At 34.7% G+C, this 24,190-nt stretch overlaps 1 protein-coding gene across 7 annotated transcripts in view; it reads right to left on the minus strand.

Annotated features, from left to right (window-relative positions):
- The window catches only part of HDAC4 (histone deacetylase 4), a 206,130-nt gene that overhangs the window by 41,434 nt on the left and 140,506 nt on the right, over positions 1 to 24,190 (minus strand). For 6 of the 7 annotated variants that reach the window (XM_081739803.1, XM_081739805.1, XM_081739801.1 and 3 more), the window contains 4 exons: positions 8,652 to 8,776; positions 6,706 to 6,813; positions 4,297 to 4,431; positions 2,911 to 2,999 (listed from right to left, as the gene is read on the minus strand). In XM_081739803.1, the coding sequence (XP_081595929.1) occupies positions 2,911 to 2,999; positions 4,297 to 4,431; positions 6,706 to 6,813; positions 8,652 to 8,776 (457 nt within the window). The remainder of the gene's footprint in view (positions 1 to 2,910; positions 3,000 to 4,296; positions 4,432 to 6,705; positions 6,814 to 8,651; positions 8,777 to 24,190) is intronic. The other variant, XM_081739800.1, reaches the window with a different exon arrangement.

Below are 24,190 nucleotides of genomic sequence, written 5' to 3' on the forward strand. Positions count from 1 at the left end.
AACCTAACTTTAAATGAGCTACCTACGTATGGCTTTTCCTAAGAACTGTGATTCAGTGTGAAATAAGTCCTTTGTGGGGCCATGGTCTTGGAATGTGCGAAATAAGTACAATATACTACACATTTGTTTTGAATTGTGCGTACTGCCAGTACCAGAATTTTGTGAGTACTTTTTTTTTTTTTTTTATATATATCTGTATTAAATGGACCTCTCCTACGTGTATTATATTAACGTTATGTGAATGTATAAGTCATATATTAGTGTAATACATTAAAAAAAGTGAGTTAGATCATAGATGTGTACAAACAGCTGCTGTAAAGTAAATTATACAGAAGAACATATTTTTAAAAAACTGAGAAATATACATTTTGATGTCACTGGTGATATAGAATTTTTTTCAATAATGAGTTATTTTAATACTTTGTAGACAGAAGATTAATAAGGGTATCTTTTGCAAGGTTTGTGGTTACTGCGATTCCACTTCGCTTATGTGAAAGTTGTGTGAAAGCGGGGTGAGAGAGAGATCCTCTACAAGGATTCATACTGTGTGCACACTTTCAGGTTGTGTTGCTTCTAGGGATGATAGAAGAACATCAGAATAACATTCGTTCGATCATCTTTACAAAGTCTGGAATCTACTGTTAATACAGGACAATGGAGAAGTGTTGCATTTGTATAAATTATAAACTACTTCTGATGCTTCATATATGTGTCTGTATATGCACAAGGGTCGCCTATGAGGTGTTCATGGCATAAGTGTGGCACTGTTTTCTATTAGGGGGAGGTATGAAGTAATCGAACTTGTGCAGATGATTGTACAATTGCAAGAGAAGAATGGGATATTAGACATTCCGTCAGATCAGTCAGTGTCAGGGGAGACATTACTGCCTAAGAAAAAGTTTTAAATCTGCATTTTAAGACTTTTCAGCATACTTGACCCGAGTGACACTCCTGGACTCCGTTTTATTGTCGGGAGAGGGGGGCAGTACGTACATGTGAGTAGGACCTCTAGAAAGTACCTTTCCGGTGTGCCCCTGGATTGCAAAGATTGGTGCAGGCAGTGCTGTTTTTCTGTCAGTAAAGTAGTACCAGCATCTTTTTCTTAATTTAGTATTTAAAAAAAAGACTTCTGGTCTTTTTTTTTTAAATGTATTTAGGAAATGAATATTTCAATTTAAATCGATTTGAAGACTGGAACGAGTATATTATACAGGGCTGTTCCAAAACTAAGCAGAATGATGTGTTCCCGCCGACCCGAACGACTAAAGTGGGAAGATTTGTAGCAGGAAAGATGGTGGGGAATCCTGGGAAAGCAAAGTGAGCCACGTTAGTTACCTGCGTGCTATTACAGTGTGCGGATCTCTCCTAGACTGAACTCCTGTTCGACTTCACGATCTCAAAATCAATGGAGCAAGGATATGCGATCAAAAGGCTCCGAAAATTGGGTTTGAAGACCATAATCATGAATAAAGATGCTTACTGGGATAAAGCAATGTCCCAAGGAATGGTTTCCCGCTGTCACAAGATATTTCGGGACGGCAGAGAGGAAATTGATGACACGGAACACCTTGGAAATACGTCAACAACATAGTGCGACGAAAATGTGCAAAAAGTAAAAGTCAATTCCGATCCACGCCTGAATATAAGACTGCAGCAGAAGAGTGTAGTATTCCCAGAATTACAGTGCATCGCATTCTCATAGAAGACTTAGTCATGAGAAAGATGTGTGTCAAGATGGTCCCCAAGGTGCTATCGGAACATCAGAAGGCTGCTCGTGTGACAATCTTGGGTGAACTGTATGATTGCTATGGAAGTGACCCGCACTTTTTAGATAGCGTAGCTATTAATGACGAGACACGTGTCTTTGAGTACGACCTCGAGTCAAAAAGACAAAGTGCAGAGTGGTACACGAAGAGGGTTCCCCGCATCCAAAAACAGCAAGTATGAGCGAGTCCCGGTGAAGGGCGATGCTCATCGTTTTTTTTCGGCTAAAATAGTTGTTATCTACAAAGAGTTTATGCCGCAGGGACAGACAGTCAACGCTAACATTTACGTGGAAGTCTGAAAGGCTGCGGAAAAGAGTGCAAAGCGACAGGAAGGGGATATCTGCTAACTGGAGGCTACACTACAATACGCGTCCCACACCGCCTTTCTCGTGACCGAGTACCTGGTCAAGTACAAGGTGGCAATATTGTCCCAATCGCCCTACGGCCTTGATTTGGCACCTCCACACTTTATCCTATTTCAAGAATAAAACGAAGATTGAAAGGCAACAATTTCGGAACGCTGGATATCGTCAAAAAGAGGCCGTGAGGAGGTGCCTGAACAAGATTCCCGTCGACGTCTTTCAGGAAGTGTACAGCGACTGGTAGAGGCTGGAAATGGTGTGTCCATGCACAAGGGAGCTATTTTGAAAACTTTTATTAATTTGTACTTTGACCTACAATAAATTTCTATGCCCAGATTTATTCTATTTATTTTTGAGACAGACCCTGTAGCTGCGTAAGGAGAATTTCATCAAGTAGAAAGTACGCAACCACTAGCGGCAAGTAAGGTGGACTGACTTCAACTCACCATCACTGTATTTTGTTCCGATCGTCGCTAAATATAAACTATACTGCGGCAAGTATACTTCTGGTGTTGGCCTTCCGTGACAATCGTAGTAATGAAGCAAATCAATCACTTACGAAATTCATATAACGAAAAAACGAGAGTAATTGTTTACTTGGCCCGAAATGATCACATGCACTAAGCAGAGTTTAATATCATCCTTCTTTGCCACATGAAAGGTGACCACTCATCAGTAAAGATTTTTTCTCCAGAAAGAATAAATAAATAAATAGAATGAAGATCCAACATACTATGTTTCTCTAGATCTATAAAATCACTATTAATAGAATTAGCACGTACCAAGACTGCATCCCTTGCGAAGAACCTGTACTTGTCCCATTTGCTGCTGCTGCGGCTGCTTCTCTTTGTTTCTTGTTCAACAGGAAACCCTACAATAAAATTTCTATTTATAATTTCTGTCAAAAAGCGTTATACTATTAAACTATTATATATATATATATATATATATATATACTATTAAACTCTTAACAATAAAACGAGCGCCTTTGAATGAGTATGTAACATTACTTCTTAAAAACTGAAATTATACCTTTAGTTTAACATCCCTCGGACACATGCACTTTACAGAAGAAATGCATCTAGAGCTACAAAAAGTGGTGTTTCCTCTTTCTCTTTATCTTAAACCAGTGATTCCCAAATTTTTTTCCTTAGTATATGCATATCAGAACTTTTTAACAGAGCTGCAACGAAAAAGTGCAGATCTAAACTATATTAAAATTCTAACAATGAGTGCTATTTCAAGATGCTCCCGATTCCCTGCACAAAACACTGCAGAAGCAGTTTAAGAATTGTCATTTTAAATCATTAATTAGTAAACGTTTACTAGAATTAATTAATTATTCCAAACAAAGCTATTTCATGAACTATTCATAAAAATGAAGAAACATGAAGAAAATTAACAGAACTTTTTCTTCCACATTGTTCAAGATTTTATTACGTTTTAGAGTTACAATCGAAACCAAAATGTGGAAGCTACCAGATGTGAATTATCAATCTTTTTCTAACTGTTCTCTAACGTGGCCAAGTTCAAATGGAGCTTAGGACTGCATTGCGACGTCTCATATTTTATTTCATATTGTCAAACATTCCAGCTCATTGCATAATCAACACCAAGATCGCCAAGTTTTTTTTTTTTTTTTTTTTTTTTTTTTTTTTTTTTTTTTTTTTTTTTTTTTTTTTAAATAGCGGATATACTTCACTATCTTCTTCATTTTTACTTCTTCTCAACATCAATATGCATGTTTCTACGTAGTACCCTCTATTACCCTTTCAATTTGCTGACGATGCACGGCACTGCTCCACTCTTAACTTGTTTGCTACGGACGTTATTAGATTTTTCTGTATTTTCTGTAGACACAAGGCTTTTCCCAACGTCTTGAAATTTTAAACTTCCTTTCTTTTCTTTGCACAATGTTTAATTCACTCGGAAGTTCCAGCTTTGTTATTTAAAAACATAACTTCAAACTCAAATTGGTTTAAAAAATAACTGATCTCTTCGGTTTCGATCCCTCTTACTTTCCACAGAATCATCTGCCCTCTCCCAACCCCGAACTTGGCCCTAGGTACTTCCTACTAGTCAACACTGCACGCTGATGGTTATACATATTGTTTTAAATTTTGTGATATACATACTTTGGTAATAGTAAAATTCTGTCAGCTAATTACCTGCAATTTTTGCTTAACTTCTGTGGAAGCAACGGCACTTTCCTCATGCTTCTCTTTCTTCTTCAAGGCTTCAAGTTTCTCCTTCTCCTGTCTCTCACGTTCTTCTTCTAATTTCTTTTTCTGTTCCCAATACTCCTGAAAGCAATCATCAAAGTCTAAAGCATTTACAAATAGAAAAATTCACAGGAACAACTACAATTCCACTTATTATTTTAACTCAAATTAAAAAATCAAATTGGAAACTTTTTGATTATTTTACGTAAGAAGGAGAGTATTTCTGAATTTATATCCCGACAGTCTAAAATAAAACTGGCAGAGCAATAAAACTATTACAATAAGCACCGGAAGTAACGTTCATGGTTACCCATACAAATATCCAGCAATGTTCTGGTCACAATGTTTACGCTACTTATTTGTATCAAAATACAATGTGTTTATTATTATTATTATTATTATTATTATTATTATTATTATTATTATTATTATTATTATTATAAGATAATTTCGTTTAATTCTTCGAATCTGCAATAAAATTTAGGATGAACTATCTTCTACCATCAAGAAACAACACTCTTTCTTATCAATCCTTTCTTCCATTTTCACTAGCGAGGACAGTCGAATGTATATTCTTTTACAATTCACGGGTTAAAATGATATTACAAATTATATTCCATTACATAGTAGTTTCAATATTTAATAGACCCATTTAATTTGTTTCTAAGGATAAGTGGCTTAGCACATCAAATTATACAGAAGGACACTTCCTATTTAAGTCAACTACTTTCACTACTTCATTACTATTCCGAATTTTCTTCGCGAATTTCGTGACAGTGTAAAATGTACATAAGAATTTACCAGCACTTTCACAAAACGTCGCATCTATAAGCTAAACACTCACAAGAAGATTTCTCATTTCATGAAATTTAAGCATTTTCACACACAGTAAATGTTAAAATATAACTTCACTTGGAACAGATTCTTGGCTGACAATATAACATATCTGAAGATAAGCATGCTCAGAATTGCAATTTTGTATACACGCAACTAAATGAACGTGTACACTAATAAGTTGTTTGTGCTGTGCGGAAAATGATTATTTATTTAGGTGTACCTAAATAATAATTGGTGCTTATACATACTAAGTAGCTGTAAACATGGAACCTATAAATCTACAGTGTTTTCACGTTACGTTTGACTGAAAAGATGCTGTGAAAGTTCCTATGTTTTGTGCTGTTTAACTTAGTTTTGTGCTAGTATTGCGATCACATAAAGACATTTTGTAAAGTCATAGACACATAACATACACTAAATTTTCCAGTAACAATGCAAACTTTAAATACTTTAGTAAACATCAGTTGTTAACCCAATGCATAGTACTTCTATAAACATCTTCAGGTTGCAGATTATTGAATGGATTTTAATATCTTTCCAGCAAACTTTTAGGTTTGTGAAGATTTAAAAGAAGAAAAAATCCTTTATACCATAGAAGCCTGAACTAGTAATGGGAAATAAACTTATTGTTTTAGTTTGGCGGTGCTGTACCGTCGGAGAAAGGTAATTATAGCAGGACGACCTCGTGCAAGGATGATCAGCAAATATGATCTGAAGTTCACAACCCTTATGCATGCAACACTGAAATACTACAGGATAAATTGAAGAGTAACGAGACTCAACATATTTACTATATATAGGGAGGGAAAAAAACGACAAATTTCTACCCACGATGCATATGTTGGTGTCTTGCAGATTGGTGCCCTACTTAGAACTGTAATCGGCTTGTCTATTTCGGGATTTTGTAAACTTTAGAATTTTCTTGAATGAGGCATAATTTGTTGTCCTCAAAATCAAGAGTATTACTTCGAAGCGCGAGGTCCTGGGCGGTTGCCCACTTCGTCCTATGTAAAGGTCACCACTGTACATACTTAACATCCTAGAATACATTAAAAGCTAATTTGATTATTGTATAATTTAGAACTCTCCATTTAATAAGCTTTGGGCCCAGGAAGAAAATTTGAAAATGACCCCCAAAACATTTATACGCACTCTAAGAACAGTTCTTGATTAGTGACGTTATAAATTGCCCAGCACTGTCCTAATGAGTACTGTTCGTAAAAACATTAATTTCGGATGAATACAATTAAAAACTTAAATTGGTAAAGCGAGTAAAATTACATCTACGGAATCCAATTACGCAGCGGAGACAATTATCTGCAAGTATTACAGTTTATTTACAATGATTGGTGCTGATTCTGTTTTCAATGTTTACTTTTCAACCAAACGCAATAGAACTTCGTCTAAACGACAATGCGACATATACCAACCGTTAACTCGCTCATACCGTCGGTTGGTATCCGTTTAATTTCTTGCTAGTCTGTGACCGTATACAAAAATTAAGAATCATTACTATACCTTCAAGTGTTGTCTAATCTGCTGCTCATGTTGTTCAGCAAGCTGTTGCTGCTGAGCCTGAAAATGCCTCAACAAAATTTGTTGCTGTAACTGCTGCTGCTTCTTCAACTGAAAGTATGAGGTACACTGGCATTAGTTTTCCTCAGTCAGATAGATTACAGCATGTTTTCAATACGCTCTCTTATTTAGAAAATTTGATTATTCATCTTTCTATAATAAATTCAATACTTATATTGCACACAGAATTTATTTACTAAGAAAACTGATATAATATAGACCTCCCAAAACAAATAAAGATAATATGTTTTATTTTATAATCTTTGCATGAAAGAAGCAAAGAACAAAATTTCATCAAAAGCTTAGTCTGAAATATTGAATGGTACTGGCTAGAACACTAAGATAAGAGATTTATTAAAATATGACTGAATAAGGCCACGGAGGAAAAGTGAGAAAATTAGCTAGATACAATGGAAAAACGGCGTTCAGAAATTGCTGGAAAAAGTAAAAGGAGAAAAGAATAATACTGAGGGCGAGAAGAATTTAAAGAGAGGGAAAGAAATTGTTAGGACGTCCCTTATGAAGAAATTGTGAACAGAGCTACCTTAAATGGTAAGGAATGAGAAGGTAGTATTAGGAAGAAAGAATTGTAAGACATTTAATAGAAGAAAAAATATATAAGGGAAACAGATAATTTTTATCTTAAGACAAAACTTGAAGAGAAACAACGGTTTACGAATGGGAGTATGAAGTTTAAAAATGAACAAGTAATTCTTTTTCCCACAAGCTTGCACACTAAGTGAACATATATAGATTGTACACTCCAAATGTAGAGTGAGCTATCAGTTAGTTTCCTGTTCTATATTTACTTTTTTTTTTTTTTTTTTTTTGACTTTTTAAAAAAAATAATCTATCTACCTATGGGTGTGTATTGGGCATGTTTGCCTTTACCAGATGAAACAGGTTGATTTGAATTCATTTTACTTGATTTGATTGCCTTGAATGCTTCATGACGTCACAGTTGCTTCTCGCCTTCTCAGTGAGAAGGGAAGGCGCTGGAAGGTAACCTACCACTGATAAGAAACGGTGGTGACAGGTAAATAACAACATCGATAACACAGTCGATGGTTTTCGATACTCTACTCATGGATCTGTGACTGTGCGTACACTGCCAACACTTGCTTTCGTAAGTCCTTCTCTAGGTTTCTCTATGCATTTCTCTGACTGTAAAACTGTTCTGGATGGATAAAACATAGAGGAATACATGTGCGCTTGCTGCGATTGTATAGTTGTGTCCAAATATCTTGTCATCCACCTCCTCTTTTTCCGACACCTTCCTACCCACAATTAGAACCTTTCTATTTCAAGTGTGTCTCTGCTGGCGCTGCTGTCGATATGTGTTTTCCCGTACCTCCCTCGAAAGAGGAGAGACAAGTTGCTGTGGCCGAGATCTTTCAATAATTGGATGTGGAAGCGTTGCCATAATGAATTATTTCACGGACTTTGCTATACACTGTGTTGTTGGTCATTTTCATTAGCCTACTATCTTCACTCATCAAAACCAAACGATTGAATGACAAATTGGCAACACAGCCGACGTAATTCACTTCTTTCACCAAAGTAAAGGGAGGGTTTACTCCATAAGGGGGGGGGGGCAGGGCTTGTTTCATATATTTTTCGAGAGCACATTTGAAATAGAACTGCTCTAAAAAACAGGATCACTATTTGGTTTTCGCAACAGTGATTTTTCCATATATATTAAAGTTGTTTTCCGAAGTTTAGATTTGACAGCATTTAACGATTACATTTCTTTCTTTTTTGTTTATCATATATACTTCATACTTTGACGTGATACTTCTATTTGCATTTTATTTACAACACTATATTTCGTTTTGTTACATTTCTCACATGTTAAAAAGGTATAACAAACCAAAAAGAAATATTCTTACCTGAATAATTTGTTGCTGGAATGCTTGTTCATGAAGGACTGGGTCCAAACGAAAGCTGTTGATATTGTTGAGATCATTTCGACGTGAAATCACTGGACTACCTAAGGGGGAGCCTCCAGCCATGTCTAAAATGAACAGAAACAACATTCATTAAACTTAACATATGATACCCAAAATTATCTAGATTTAATTGTGTGTTACAGCAATAAAATAATGATTGAAATAATTTTTGGAATTGTCTACATATCTGTTTTCTAAAGACAATATGCATTGAAAAGAAGGAGGTTATACGTCAAAATTTTTATGTAAATATGGTAAAACTTGTCCAAAACAGACCCTCCATATTTGCAAGAATTTTCATGAATAAAAAAAAAAAAATCTTTCTATTGGAGATCAATCCTATAGTGTATCAATTTTGTTTATATGAACCTACTTAAAGCGGAACTTTGTCCAATAAGATGAGCTTGAACATCATGAAAACTTATACCGTTAAACTCAGCAACCTCGAAGACTACGAATTCAACACTAATATCTGTCGTTTTCGATTACTTTTAAAATCTCGCTCCCTCCCTGGGGAGTGGAGTATGACTTTGAAGTTGAATTGGATTAAAACTATCACTATTCATCTCAGCGAACCCAAAATCTATTAATTAAATTCTAATATTGGTCGTTTTCGATTATTTTAAAAATGGTTCCATGTTATTCTTATGGGGACTCTGTATCCACATATCTCAGCTCAGGTGTGACATAGGGACCTGGAACAGGGCATTTGGATCATTTCTCTGAGAGCTTTAAAACAGTAAAATTTCATGTTTCTTATTTATTATGGTTCTCGGGTTGAAAAGCGCTACCGACAGCCAGCTTATTGGATTCCAAGTTAAGATGTAGGTCTAATCCTTAGTACATGTTGCGGATGAGGGAACATAGAAATGTAGCGGATGCGGATGTGCTATTTTGTATCCGAGAAGAACTGTCTTGCTTAGTACCTCTTGGCCGCACTATCTTCTTCATATTAGCAGCTTAATTTTAAGAAACCGAATAGTGTGAAAGTACATTATTTATCTTAATTCGTACTGCTTTCTAAACACATCTTTATTGTGTCCCATTCAATAAAGATGAAAATATATGGCATTATACTAAAGCTCCACAGGACCGAAAATGTATTAACTAATTTTCTAACCTTGAAATTATTTTAAGATTAAGTTTTCATATACTCAGATAGATCTTTTCGAACATACTACGTAAGGGTAAACTGCTGTTCATAATCCACCACGTAAACAGCAGCAGTTTTAAACTGGTGTTGCCACTTCTTTCGATCTGCCAATAGCAAACATTAGCGGGAGTTAACAAGTCGGTGCAAACACTTTAAGTGCTGGCACAAACGAAAAGTTTCTAATTGAAGTTATATATAACTTGGCTATAAAAAGCAAGCAGTTGGTTTATGTCGAAGAGAAAGTCTTTCTGTGGTGTACGAGAGTAAAAATGGATAATCTGATACGACGAAAGAAAAACATATTCACTTTTTTTTTTTTTTTTTTTTTTTTTTTTTTTTTTTTTTTTTTTTTTGTATAGTTCATTGAAAAGTGTTCTGCTATGAAGCACATGGCAGACAGCTTTACTTGCAAATAGATCAAACTTTTGCAAATTAGTACAGTCTTCAGGAAAAAAAAAAAAAAAAAACGTACTTATCCATTTTCTTTTATCAAAAACTTCCGAACCGTTGGATCTATTCAAGTAAAGTTTCCTTTGATTTTAAAAGAATGTACTTCTTTTCTCTCACCAAAAACACGGTTTTAAGGTCCAATTCGTTCCGGAGTACCTTGCTGACAAACCAAATGCATTTTTGACATATGAAAAATAAGAATACAATGACACCTCCCAATAACGGACACCAATGGAATATGATAATTTGTCCGCAAATGAGAGGTACACAATTTTAGATTAGATACTTACAGCTCATGTGATAATTGTATACAGTAAATACCTACGTATATTAGTTTAAAAATAGGCTAGTCTCGAAATACTGTACTTCATATTATTAAATACTGAAGATGTAAACAAAGTTAACCAACCACGACGGTTTTGAATTTCTTGGGGAAAAGTCTGTAGTAGTTGTCTGTCAGGTAATTCTGTGACACTAGGAATTGGGGAATATATTTCTGGCTCTTCGACATACGGTCTTTAAAGTCCGTCACGTATAAGTCGTCCCTCAGTGATCATACTATCCGCAGAAGTGGGGAAGGAAGACAGCAGCCTGGAACCTATATGTTAGGTATCATCACGGCATTTTCCTCGTGTGAATGAGAAAAATTTACGAAAAATCTCACTCAAGATGGCTTCCTTGAAAAGGTTTTTACATTTTCCCAACCGAGTATTCCGGGACCGCTTCTGCGAACTCTAGTTTCTGATCGAAACTTGCTTTAACTTTTGGATTAGTTGGAATCATGAATACTTATTTTTAAATTGCAGCAAGTATTTTCTGTGCCAAACACACACGAGCTGAGAATAATTTCTGTCTGCTATGAAGATATTGCTAAAACGTTAGGGTTTAAAAAAAGACTGTCCGTGTCTGCCTATGAGAGTCTCCGCAAAAGTGAGGGTTCTGTCCCATAATACATATATTTTACCCGGGACAAAAAAAAAAAAGTTCGTATTATGGAAGTGTCCATTAAGAGAGGTTTTGCCGTATAATTTTCTGAAAAATATTCTGTAAGCTGAAGCCAATAGAAAGTCTACAAATGAAATGAAATCTTTAATTTCAGATCCCATGATTATCCCTTCAGGTTTAAGGAGATGGATGATTAATGAAAGTGGATACTTATGACAGAATTGGTGGAATGAGAATGGAAAAGGAGACGCAAGAATTCCGAGAAATCCACAGGCAGAATGTTGTCAACCACAAACTTACGTGGCTTGGAATCAAACCAGGAATCTCTTGAATCAGATGTAAGTGATCTACTACTGTAAAACAAATAGCTTTAACAATGATCAACCCTCATTAAGCCCATCTGCAAATCGTTTATCATGTACACAACAAAATAACATACTACACATATATGTTAACAAAAAGTTCCGAATATTTCTTTATCTTCTGCATGTCGGATCCTACTAACACTGCTACTAGTAAGTAAACAAATCGAGGGAACAAATTCACACACTATTATTTAAGTAATTTTAGAGTTTTCTGCATATTAGTAACTGCATATACGCGCATGCGACTGGAGTCGTCCTCAGGTAACGGAGATTACAGTTCACTGATGTAGTAGTCTCAATTCGATAAATGATTGGCAATGTGAAATTGCAGAGTGAAGACTGCAGACCTATCAAGCTTAGATTTTCCTATCAACTATTTATGAGGATTACTGTGTATAGGGTGCGCAAAAACTTGTGTTAACCACTATTAAATCACACCCGAAGTAGAAAATAATTAGCAATTCACTACCCTTGATGTGTTGGAAGTAGTGTACACTTCAATCATATTACGCTCTCCATTATTATTATTATTATTATTATTATTATTATTATTATTATTATTATTATTATTATTATTATTATTATTATTATTATTATTATTTTAATTTGGCCAATTTATACTTACAAAATGCTAATAAATGAATTGATAATGGTTTTATGCATGTTATTTACAGCTGAAAAATACGGCGTGTAAAACGATAGTGAAAAATGGACTATGTCTCTAATTTTCCATAGGACAAATAGTTTGAGCTCGATTATGTGGTGCGAGCGTGACAAAAATGGTAAATGTGTTGGGTGAGTCGCGATGGGCAGTATCTAAGGCGATGACAGACTACAAAACTCAGAGCAAAACCACATCGACAAAGAAGAAAAAACCCTCAGTGACAGATCCCGACGATCATTAAAAGACTGTCACTCAGAACCATTGTGTAATTGCAGTGTAAGTGACGGAGGAACTCAAGTAACAGTTTCCACAGCTTGTGCCGACAATCACAGTCCGCCGCGAGCTACATGACAGACTTATGAAGTCGGGTTGCATAAGCGAAACCCCTGGATAAGCGACCCCTGATAAGCGTCCAGGTGTTGTTTCCAAGCAATAACGCCACACTTCAGGATAATAATGCGTTCATTTACACAAACTGACTTATTACGGCATGGTTTGAGGAACACTGGGATCAAGTTGAACACTGCCGCTGGCCTACCCAATCTCCGGACCTAAACATTACTGAACATCTGCGAGACGTTTTAGAGGCACGAATCCAACTTATATTTCCCCCTCTCTCGCACGCCACGCGAAATTGGTGTAATTTTCTACCATTCACAATCATATGACTCCATTCCACATCCGTATCAGAGCTGGTTTGAGGGCGAAAGGAGCCCCAATGCCATATTAATCTGTTAAGTCGCATTTTTCTCATTATTTTGATATCCATCTACATATGTATGTATGTATGTGATATTTATAATGCGTAATCTTATATATAATAGAACAATGAAAAATAATTATGTGTGAAAATATTTTCGAATGTCGCTTTACATTTTTAAGATTTTAACTTCTTCAAACTACTACTACTTCAAATTTAAATTTCGTGCGTTTCGTTTTAATGGTATTTCGGAATGTATTCAGTATCTACAGTTGTAGACGAATGGGTAGGAAGAAGATTGATTCTGACAAACTGATTAGTGCAAATTTGTTACATAATTAAATAGATTGATTCTGACAAACTGATTAGTGCAAATTTGTTACATAATTAAATAGATAATTACAGTAGGAAAAAAAGGTACGGAACACTGCACTAAACTTTCTCGCTCTAATTTCTCATAACAAATTACGCTGTGATGCAGTTGCTACTGGAAAATTTATTTATGAAATACGGACAAAAATTATAAAGCGTTTTCGGGTAACTTCGACAGAAGAAAATTCATCCGCAAAAGTAAACTCATCTTGTGGATATTTTCGTAAGAAGTAGTTTATAATATCATAGACTGCTAATGAAATACGAAGAAAATTTCCTACAAGTCGTTTGAGAAAAAATTCCGAAAGAAACTCACCCTCAAGAGTAAACTAGCCCTTGCAGATCGTTTCATGAGAAATGACTTATCCCGTATTGTGAGGTTATTAATAAAACATTTACTCATGAAATATGATCCATATCACCTAAGTTGTTTTTGACGAAATCGCCTTCCCCCCCTAAAAAAAAATATAATGCCTCAAAAGCAAACTACCGCTTGTGGATATTTCAGGACCAATGTGCATTTGTCACAAAGTTAACTTAATGAAATACACCATCACTTTTTCGGGATGAGCCACGGGAAACGTGATTTGAGTAACGAAGGACAGAGGCAGAAAAGTAAAACCACTTTAAGTCGTTTTTGAGAAAAATGCAGGGCTCATAGTGGTCTAGTCTCTTGTAAATAGTTGAAAAGTGACCAAAAGCGTGTGAAAAAGTGACCAAAAACACACGAAAAAAGACCAGAAAGTGACCAAAAGCACACGAGAAAGTGACCAAAATCTCATAATGCCCCATCTTTCCTTTGTCAATTTCTCCATCACTTCTCTCTTTGTTTGTTGTTTTGTTTCATCTTTTCTTCTTTACTTCTTCTTTTTGAGCTTCCGCCTTTCTTAGGTTTTCTAAGTATGCTTTGTAGTTACGGTAAGCAGACTTAGCAGATGTAAGAAGCTTCTGAGTAAGTAGAACCATTCTGGTCTATTTCCGAATTTCTTCATCTCAGACATTATATTTAACTTAGCACTGAGAGTTCTCAAAGCCATGAAATATTCAAATTCATTTCCCACTCTTAAGAAGAACATACAAGAAGCATAACACAAGACGAACTGATGAACGACACAAACACACAACGTTGAGCGGAGCGTTAACTATTACGAGAGAAAACAAAAAGATTATTACGATAGAAGAAATAGACACAGAAGGGTTCTCAACCCCACCCTGATAGTTTAAGCATCCACCGTACTTTAGAAAGAATAAAAGCTGAAATGAGAATAAAGCTGACTGTTTCACATGTGGCAGCAAGTACTGAAACTTTTAGAAGAGTAATGAGTAAAAAGTCTCTGCCTTTTTCCCATTTATTTTTATATTTTTCTTAGAACACTGCCAATGCAAAACATAAATCACACGAAAAAGTCACTTTACCTCCCAAAAATGTAACTTTTAGTGACAAATTTGAAAAAAAGTAACTTTTAGTGACCAACTTGAAAAAAAAGTAACTTTTTTTTTTTTTTTTTTAAAAAAAAAGGTGACTCGCTATGAGCCCTGAAAATGTTCACAAAAGGAACTTACCCCCCAAGAATAATCCTTCTAAATTTTTCTCAGAGAGATGACATGCAACAATATATAATTATTAATGGAATATTGATGTATAAAATATGAACAAACTTATTAGAGCAGTTTTCTCGAAGGTCAAATGGTATGGCCTCTACTAGGCGAGTCAACATGTTCACATCGGAACGAACGACCGGACGAACAGATCTTCACAAAAAAATTCTTCGGCATGTAGAAGCCATGGAACATCTAAATCCGTAGAAATCTGAATTCGATTTCTTTTTTTCACGATCACCATACTTTCTTCTCTTCTATTGTCGCACGATGGAAAATAAAAACAATAATTACAAAATATCTATCAAAAATATTTCAAGTGGATGTGTCAACAATTGTAAAGATCGGATTCTAACACCGGACAGAGCAAACTAACAATGTCTTGTTGTTTAAAATTTTCTATCGTGCAAACACGTTTCATAAATTTCAAAAAGAATATGGTAGACACCTAGTGCTAGCTTCATATAAGAAAATTACTAAGATTTCGATAAGTCTCGAAGATTATTAGATATATATATATATATATAGGGTGCGTCACGTGAAACAGGAAATTTGAAAAAGGGAAAGGGCGCAGAGAAGAAGTAAGGAGCATGGAACTCGGTCGGTCACGTCATTTTCATTTTGGCATGGCAGTCAATGCAATTTCAGGTGCAGTAAAACATGCCATCAGAAAACTCCAGTTAAATGCATGTATCTATAACTGCCATACTGTTTTTCATTTATTTACATTTGTATGTTAGAACAATGGCAACATTGCAACTGTAACCTCAGCTCGGTATATGAGAGATGAAAATCACCTTGCAATCAGAAATGTAAAGACAAAGGATAAAGAGACAGCCAGTTTGGTTTAAGATTAAGATGACCATACATATTGCCAGGGCTTCAATATTTATTTTTCGAAGCATGTTCTCCGGCCGATTTATGTCACGATTTGATGTTCCTTTGCCTTCGCAGTCACCTGATTTGTCAATGTGCATTTTTTTTTTTTTTTTTCGGGCTACCTTAAAATCCGAGTTCAGGAAGGAAAGCCACAAACATTAGATGAACTCTAGGATGCCATTCTTCAGCAACTGCGACTGATTACTCAAGACTTGCTGGGAAGTATAGACGAGAGATGCGAGGAGCGACTCAACAATATACTTCACAAAATAGCCGTCGTTTAAGTAACATTCTTTTCCATTCATAATTTGCTTCAAAAGATATGTGTAATAATGTATCCTTTAAAATACCACACATTGTTGCAATTCTTTCTCATTTGAAAATCATCCGTTTCTCGTGATGCGCCCTACATAATCAAGTTGCCTTGGTTTCCATATCCTCTCTCTCACAGCTAGGTCCTATCTACATCACTGCAATGACTATTTGTTCTTTACTTGTATCTAGTTTCTAAGCTTGCATCGTTATTAACTACTACTTATAATGCAGCAAAACTTATTAAATTAATTTGGTACGTAACATGAAAATTTAATACTAATGATCACAAACACAATTGTCTTCATAAACACTTTAACAAACTATTTTTTAAATATATACGACGGGCTTTTCGTCTATACTTTGAATACTAATGAAGTAATGATTCCCTCCTGATGAAACTTGGAAGTTTCTGTCTAACAATATATGAGTTATTGAGACCAAAAGAAACTTCTGAAGAGTTCAGATGCTAAAAATTCGACCGCAATTCAATATCTGATAAATGTTTCAGACAAGATTTTTTAATTTAGGCATGCATCGATTGTGAAAACACTTTATTATCACTAAATAACACTCTATTATACAAATTCGGGGTGCGGCGATTCAGTGACAAGTGCTCAACTCTGGTGCTAGAGGTCACTGGATCGACCCAGCCAAGCGAGTTTGTGGTGGACAACATCGCATCTGTGAGTTTCCCCGGGATTTATCCATTTTCTGCCACATTCTTATGCCAGCAATTATTTTATTATTGTCCGCCTTCGTTAATCACCCACTTTCTTTGGCCTACAGAGTATAATTGAAGGGCAAGGGGAAAAAACAAGGAATGTCCATGTGTGTGTTACTCTTGGTACTATTTCACTGCGTACAACGAATTGACAGTAACTTTTAACTTTATTAAGCGATCGTTCTTGTAATTAAACCCTATTCATTTTGCACACAGTTTTCAATATTAAAAAGTCGTTTTCTCGAAAATGTAGTTTTGTGACATTCCTTGTTTTTTCTCCTTACCCTTCAATTGTGGAAGATAAATTAGGAATTTCATCTCTTTTATTTTACTTGTTTATTTGTAGGGTCAAAAATATGCTCCTTTGTGGGTTTCTTTATCTGTTTTTATAAACATAGTTACCTGGTCATTTCTTACTTCAATACGCACGTAATTGACAACTTCTATCTTTTACTCATATGCTTTGATTCGTAATTCCTCTTTTTTGACTAGTATTTCGCCTACTCTAATTTCAGAGAAACTATTTATACCTGTTTTAAGGCCAATGCTTACGCATAACTGAATTAATAGCGGAGCTGAATCTTAAAACAGGTATGAAGATTTCTCAATCGTACGCTTCCTGAACACTCACACACACTGGAATGCGATTGATGAGGTGAACTACAGGTCAAAGCATGGATGGTGCGAGTCGAGCAATCACCTGGAAAATGTACCACAACTTCTCGTAGACATTATACGCAATAGAGACCGGTTGCCTGAACCAGATAGAAAGCCTCCGGGTAATGTACATTGGTGTCAAAGCTACGTATTCATATGGAGCTGAGTTATGCTGCTACTGCGCTGTAGAAGGTTAGGAACCACTTTTCAATCTTTTCATTTTAGGAGTGGGGAAAACTAACATATATTTTTCCAGGAAATTTTATACGTGTAGTTATGCCAAACTACCTACGTATGAGTATTACCAAATGTTTACTTGTATCATGTGCTCAACCTCGCTTGCCGCACTTAGCACTCATCGTCTAATACAACCCTAATTTTTAAAGAACATACAATAAAACCTTTCTTAACGAGGTTTTCAAAAGTAAAATTCGCGGTATTTATTTCTCCATATAACTGTAATACAACACGTAAAACTGGAAGGACAATGTCCAGAATTTAAAAGGTACAGTGAAATATAGTTAGTAATTATTTTGGACTTGGTGTTAATTATGTCTTATAACTTAATTTAAAGATTATGACATACTTTGTAATGTATATATAATATATCCGAAATTATTAGAATGTTTTCCACAGCACTTTCTAAAGATTAAGCGTTATGTGTTGTCAATCTTATCTTTACTTTTATAGTCATTTTAAGCAGATGTGGAAATGACTGATATTTTTGCTTTTAAATTATTTCTGTCGTATAAGAACAGCAAATATTAATAATAAAAGCGCGCGATAAAGATCTCCAAAATGAGATGTTTCATTGAACAAGAATCATAAACATCATAAGCAAATTCCTGTTATATCATAAAGTAGCTTTTTTTTTTTTTTTAATCTGAAGATGTGAATTAATTCAAATTGTAACAACACTGGAATAAATACTAGAAACTATCCCAGTATTCACCTGAAATATGGGATCCTAGTTTTTTTTTTTTTTTTTGGGGGGGGTTATTGAAGACAGCGATGTGATAATACATATCTACGTTTAATAATTAGGACCTTATTGAAATACTTCTCTATGTCTTCTGTGAATAATAATAATAAATGCAGTGCATATGCTATATGAGGATATGTTATTCACAAGGAAAAGCTGCATCTTGTGTTCACAAGACGAATAACGCTGTTTATCTCTGTCTCACAGGTTTCGAATCCAGCTCTATTTTCATACAATACTGCATACATGTATCAGAAATTTAAACTGTTTTAATGAAATTAGTTTTTACTTTCCTGGGGTTTGTGAAAACACATGAGAAACATCAAGTGATGTCTATTTATACATACTCATTTTTTTAAAAAAATTTTTTTTTAATAATAATCTTTTGGGAAATGAACGTATGTCGAAATTCAGAATAATACAGAAACGGTTTTTGGAACAACATTTTACACAACTGCCCATGTTAATGTTCGCAATTATCATATACTATTGAAGTGAGTTGGCCGAATTTGTTTGGTGTAATTTTAACTGAGTTAGAATACAGATCTTTTCAAAGAGAAGTAGGTAGTCACTTCTTTCGTAACCAAGATTATACGCAAAAAAATTTGAAATGTAAACGAGAAACAATATCAAAGTAGTGTTTAGGGAGAGAAAATAGCATTATATGAGTTGTTGAATAATAGTTAATATGCATCTAGTATATTTGTGCAAACGGAAAGATTACACACTAACTTTGTTATTTACGAATGACGTCAGACACAGCAGAGTTGACCGAGGTAGTGCTTTAACGAGAAATTTTTTGCATAGATTTTTAAAGAAGTATAAACTGAATAATCAAATTTGCGTGACAGCACCCATGTACATAGTTTAAGTCCTTTTGGGTTGAATTTGTAAAGCTACTTAGTATCAGATCACACAATAAAGTATTAAGATGAATGCTAACTTAATTATGCTGTATGCACACTACTTTAAAAGTATTAACATTAATACGTTTACAGTATAGATTATAACTTCAATTTCATATATTTTTTTACAATATCGGTCGACTTTATGTGGCAATTAGGGGGCCGTGGTAGCTCAGGGTAGAGCGTTCACCTCTGGTGCATGGGATTTCGGGTTCAAACCCTGCTCCCGCCAAGTGAACTTCGTAGTGGATAAACACCGTGTGTGGGGGTTTCCTCGGGGTTTTTCCGTTTCCTCCCACTTTCTTCATTTTACCATTTCATTGATTTCTCATCATCACTGTCTCCTTTAGCCTAGCCGGCATAACTGTGGGACGTAAAACTCAAAGTATTTTATGTGGCAATATTTCTAGTTTTTCTCTCTTAAAATTACAACAACCATTTCAACAACCGTATAAACAATAAAACACGAGAAATGGACTATATCTTCTGACTTCTTATGTTCTGACAATCTTGTAAAGTAATATAAAAATAAAATTATTAGTCCCCTTCCAACACTTTTTCACCCGGCAACTTCACATAAACACAACAGAAGATCTACAAAAACAAATGCAGCAACTCATCAGATACCACGTAGTATTAGATTCTGATGTTTTATCTAAAATATTACATTTTATGCCTCAAAAACAGAGAATTATGAAAAAGCGACTCAAAACGACTACAGGCCTTTAATGAGAGAGAAACAAACTGGTTAGGGCACTGTAGAGATCTATTTCGAGGAAAATGATAAAAGAAATGATCCAGTTGGATAAGAAGACTAGCATTGACTGGATATATATCCCATCAGACATTAAACAGATCAGGCAGGACTATCTACATTGACAAGGTTCTCAATTTGCATCAAATGATCTGTCAGAAACTGGGGAGTATTTATGAAGATTGGAAACTGATCTAATCTTTGTTAAGAATATGACTTCTTGCTATGTTGGATTGAAATTTAGCATCCCTTCTGCACGAAGGCTATATGAGACGTGCATCTGCAGTTTAAGGCGAAATGCATTTAAATTTCAAGATTATGCTAGTGAAATTCAAACCCGAGATCTTGTGCATCAAAGGTGTGTGCGCGCTAGCCACTAGATCAACACGAAGGGCTTCTTCATTATAAGACATCAGAGAGCCATTTATCGGAAGAACATTAACGTACGCATATCTGAATAAGTATTGTTATTACTCGTCAGTTCTGATATATGTGGCACACAACAGTGTTGTTAAAATTACTCGAAGAATCCATTACTCAGATAATGAATTATTCAAATTTTAACAGAAATACATGGTGCCTTTACTCCAGATCCCTAACTTCCAGCTCTTCATTTCCAGTAGTCGTAAACCTTCAAAGGGACGGAAATGGCCACCCTAAAGATGCCCAAACTCGCGATCCCGGCTCTCGGGCTCAATCGACCTCGATTTCAGTAATTAAGAGTAAGCAAATGTGAGTGCAAGAGCTTAAGTAAATAGGCGGGGGGTCAGAGGCTGAGTTGAAGAGAGTGTGAGCTGCAATAAGATTAGTGATCCTCAGCCCAAAGAGATAAATGAACATGACATCGAGCTAATGTGAACCTCATTATGAAATTCAGTCCTAGGTTGACAGTATAAGTCTGAACTAGCACAAAACCTACAAGAATGCATCAAATCTGCTACTTAATAGTGTATTGCAGTAGAATAAAAACTATCACTTGTATTACGTTGGCTATGAAGGAGTGGTATAAAAATAAGTTTTTCTCGGTTTCCTCGAAAACTGCACATCAAAATTTACTCTCCAGCATGTCAATTTTTTCCCCGCACACATGAGAATGTAATCTATCCTCTCTATGTGCGATTGGTGCGTCTTATCCTTGAACATATTGTATACTCATCTTGCTAGTGTTATAATGAAAACCTTGATTAGTTTGTATTTTAGAATCAGTTTCATCTTAATAGGTGCTGTGGTTATTGTACAGTACAATTTTTATTTATTTAAAAAAAATGGAATGTACGCACACGACGATTTACACTCATCCATACTATTTGAATCAGTTCAATGGAAACTAACTGATTGTTGTATGTCTCACTTTTGCACATTTTTTTTTTTTTTTTTCGTTAAACGTTAATAACATACTTCTAGCATCGCTATATACAATATTTAATTCATGTTTCTCTATGTTACTTTTATTATGGATCGTATTCTTCCTACATAGACGTCCTTTTTTTTTGCCTTGTTCTTGTTACTGCTATTTTATTCAATTCCATGTTTGGTAGTTGTAACTATTAACTTCTTTACTTAAGTATCATATTCATTTTTATATAGTTAAAATCTTTTCCTTTGTAATTATTCGTATCTTTTGTGTATTTTTTAAAGCAAAGTATGCACGTGGTTAAGTGCTCGGAGAAGGCTACAGAGCCCTAACTTCGCCACGTAAAAGAAATCATAAATAAATAAATAAATAAATATTGTAGTATTAAGATTAGTGGGCACAAGCCCTTTTGAGGATAGAAGCTAGTGCCCGAGTGGACCTCAGTTGCAAAATGGCGACCTCCGGGTCACTCTACCAATGTTCTACTGTCCTAGATGCCCCACTTACCTGTAGCTTCGCTAGACAAATGGGCTAGAACTTGCAGTGGCTTTTAAATCATTATTATTATTTTAGAAAATATTTCCAATTTTAATAAAAATAATTTACCAGAAAACATTTTGATTCGTGAACGAAATAACGTAACAGATAATATAAACAATAACATGGTTAATACCCATCAAAGTCAAACGCATTTTAATAAAAGATTCTCTCAATGTATCATAAATAAAATTACTGTATTAGATTCGAATTAAATTAGTTTTATAACAAAATACACTCAATACAATATTTGAGATTTATAGAAACAAACTAAGTTTTACACAATCTTTACGAACTAAGCGTAAAGCAAAAAAGATAATAAAAATGTCTGAAATCTACAGATTGGAGATAGATAAGTAACGTAACAGTTAGTTACTAATGACTATGTCGCAAGCAGTGTGAACTGTTTATACTTCCGTGAAGTTGACGCAATCCTCCTAACAGACAGCCATTCATGTAAACAAATTAGACCACTTTGGATCTCAAAGGATGAAGGACTCTTTCACTCAAAAGTTATTTCAAGCACAAGCTAACTTTAATAATAATAATAATAATAATAATAATAATAATAATAATAATAATAATAATAATAATAATAATAATAATAATAAATGCAACATTACAAATACAGATGATGTCAAATATATCAAGAGACAATACAACTACCACAATGGATGCTCAATAATAATATAAACCGAATACAAGGGAAACACGACAAATTGGCAAAAATCATCAAGAAGTAGCAATCAGACAGAAAATGATAAGTAAGAGTAGTAGTACCGCATTACAAATACCAACAGGGAGTCATGCTAGAAACAGAAAAACACAAACTAACAGTATTAGTGGGACAGAATAATACTAACCGATAAATTAGTACGTCATAATAGGCCGGACATCACAATAATAAGCAAACAGAAGGGAGAGGTATATCTAACAAATATCGCAATACTCAATACAATAAACTTGTAGGAAGCACAAAGATAAACAGAAAAACACCAACTACCCAAAACATAAAAGAACAAAAATGTGAAAATAATACCAGTAGTAATATCGGATACCGGAGTAGTCCACAAGACTTGAAAAATGCACATCAAAAAATGTAACTGAAGGAAAAGTCATAAAGAAAATACAGAAGAACGTAATATTGGACGTAACATTATTTTGCGGTTTGCAGAATTGCAAGAAACTTCCTATAAATCACAAAATAAAGGAAAAACAGAAAGGAAGGTTAATATGCTTGGGTGACCCTTATATTACTAAATCGCCTGCTCAGATGAGGAGTGGAGAAAATATAATAATAATAATATGATGATATAGACAAGCAATGAAACAACGAAGTCGAAGATATCGGGAAATAACAGCAGAAAAAAAAAATATTTTCATTATTTTAAGTAATCCAGTACAGAATGATTTAAAATTATGGAACCCAATTTTGTAATTCCTGAATTTTACAACATACGTGAATGATCTACACACTAGTATATATGAGTACTAGGGTGCTCATCTAGCACACAACCGTTTTTTTTTTTTTTTTCCTTTTTTTTTAAAGCATGGCTACTGGATTAACGTACCTCGCGATGCTGCAAATTGTTTCTTTCACAAATGAATGAAAATTCAGGCTTTATTTTCCACTCTACTTCAACGATGGATAGGATAATTGGGAATATTTTTCAGTTAAGTCTGCTGTCTTCCGACTATTCATTGATTTGCGAAAGAAGCCAGTTTTGCATCGTCGCAAGATACATTATCCAAGTAATCATGTTTTACGCCAAAAAAAAAAAAAAAAAAAAAAACTGTTTATAAACATTTGTTTGCAATTAGGTACAATTTTGCTCTCTACTGACGCTGCTGTATGCTGTGCAGTAAGCATGGATTCCAACAGCGGTATTCCAAATTCAAGTATATCCCCTTTCAAGTATTTTGTTAATCATACACATGCGATGCATAGTTGAGAAAATATGGACGTAGAAAACTGGGTCCCGTCATTTTGAAACATTCTGTATTATTAAATAAACATTAAGTTATAGAGAATTTTAATCTAAAACATTAGCTTGTGTTTATTATAATACTACTAATAAAAACATGAATAACTGAGCAATGCAACCGAAAAATTTCACTCCCAATGAA

This window comes from Thermobia domestica, chromosome 15 (genome assembly GCF_964235325.1).
Source record: "Thermobia domestica chromosome 15, izTheDome1.hap1.1, whole genome shotgun sequence".
In the NCBI taxonomy this organism is placed as follows: Eukaryota; Metazoa; Arthropoda; class Insecta; order Zygentoma; family Lepismatidae; genus Thermobia; species Thermobia domestica.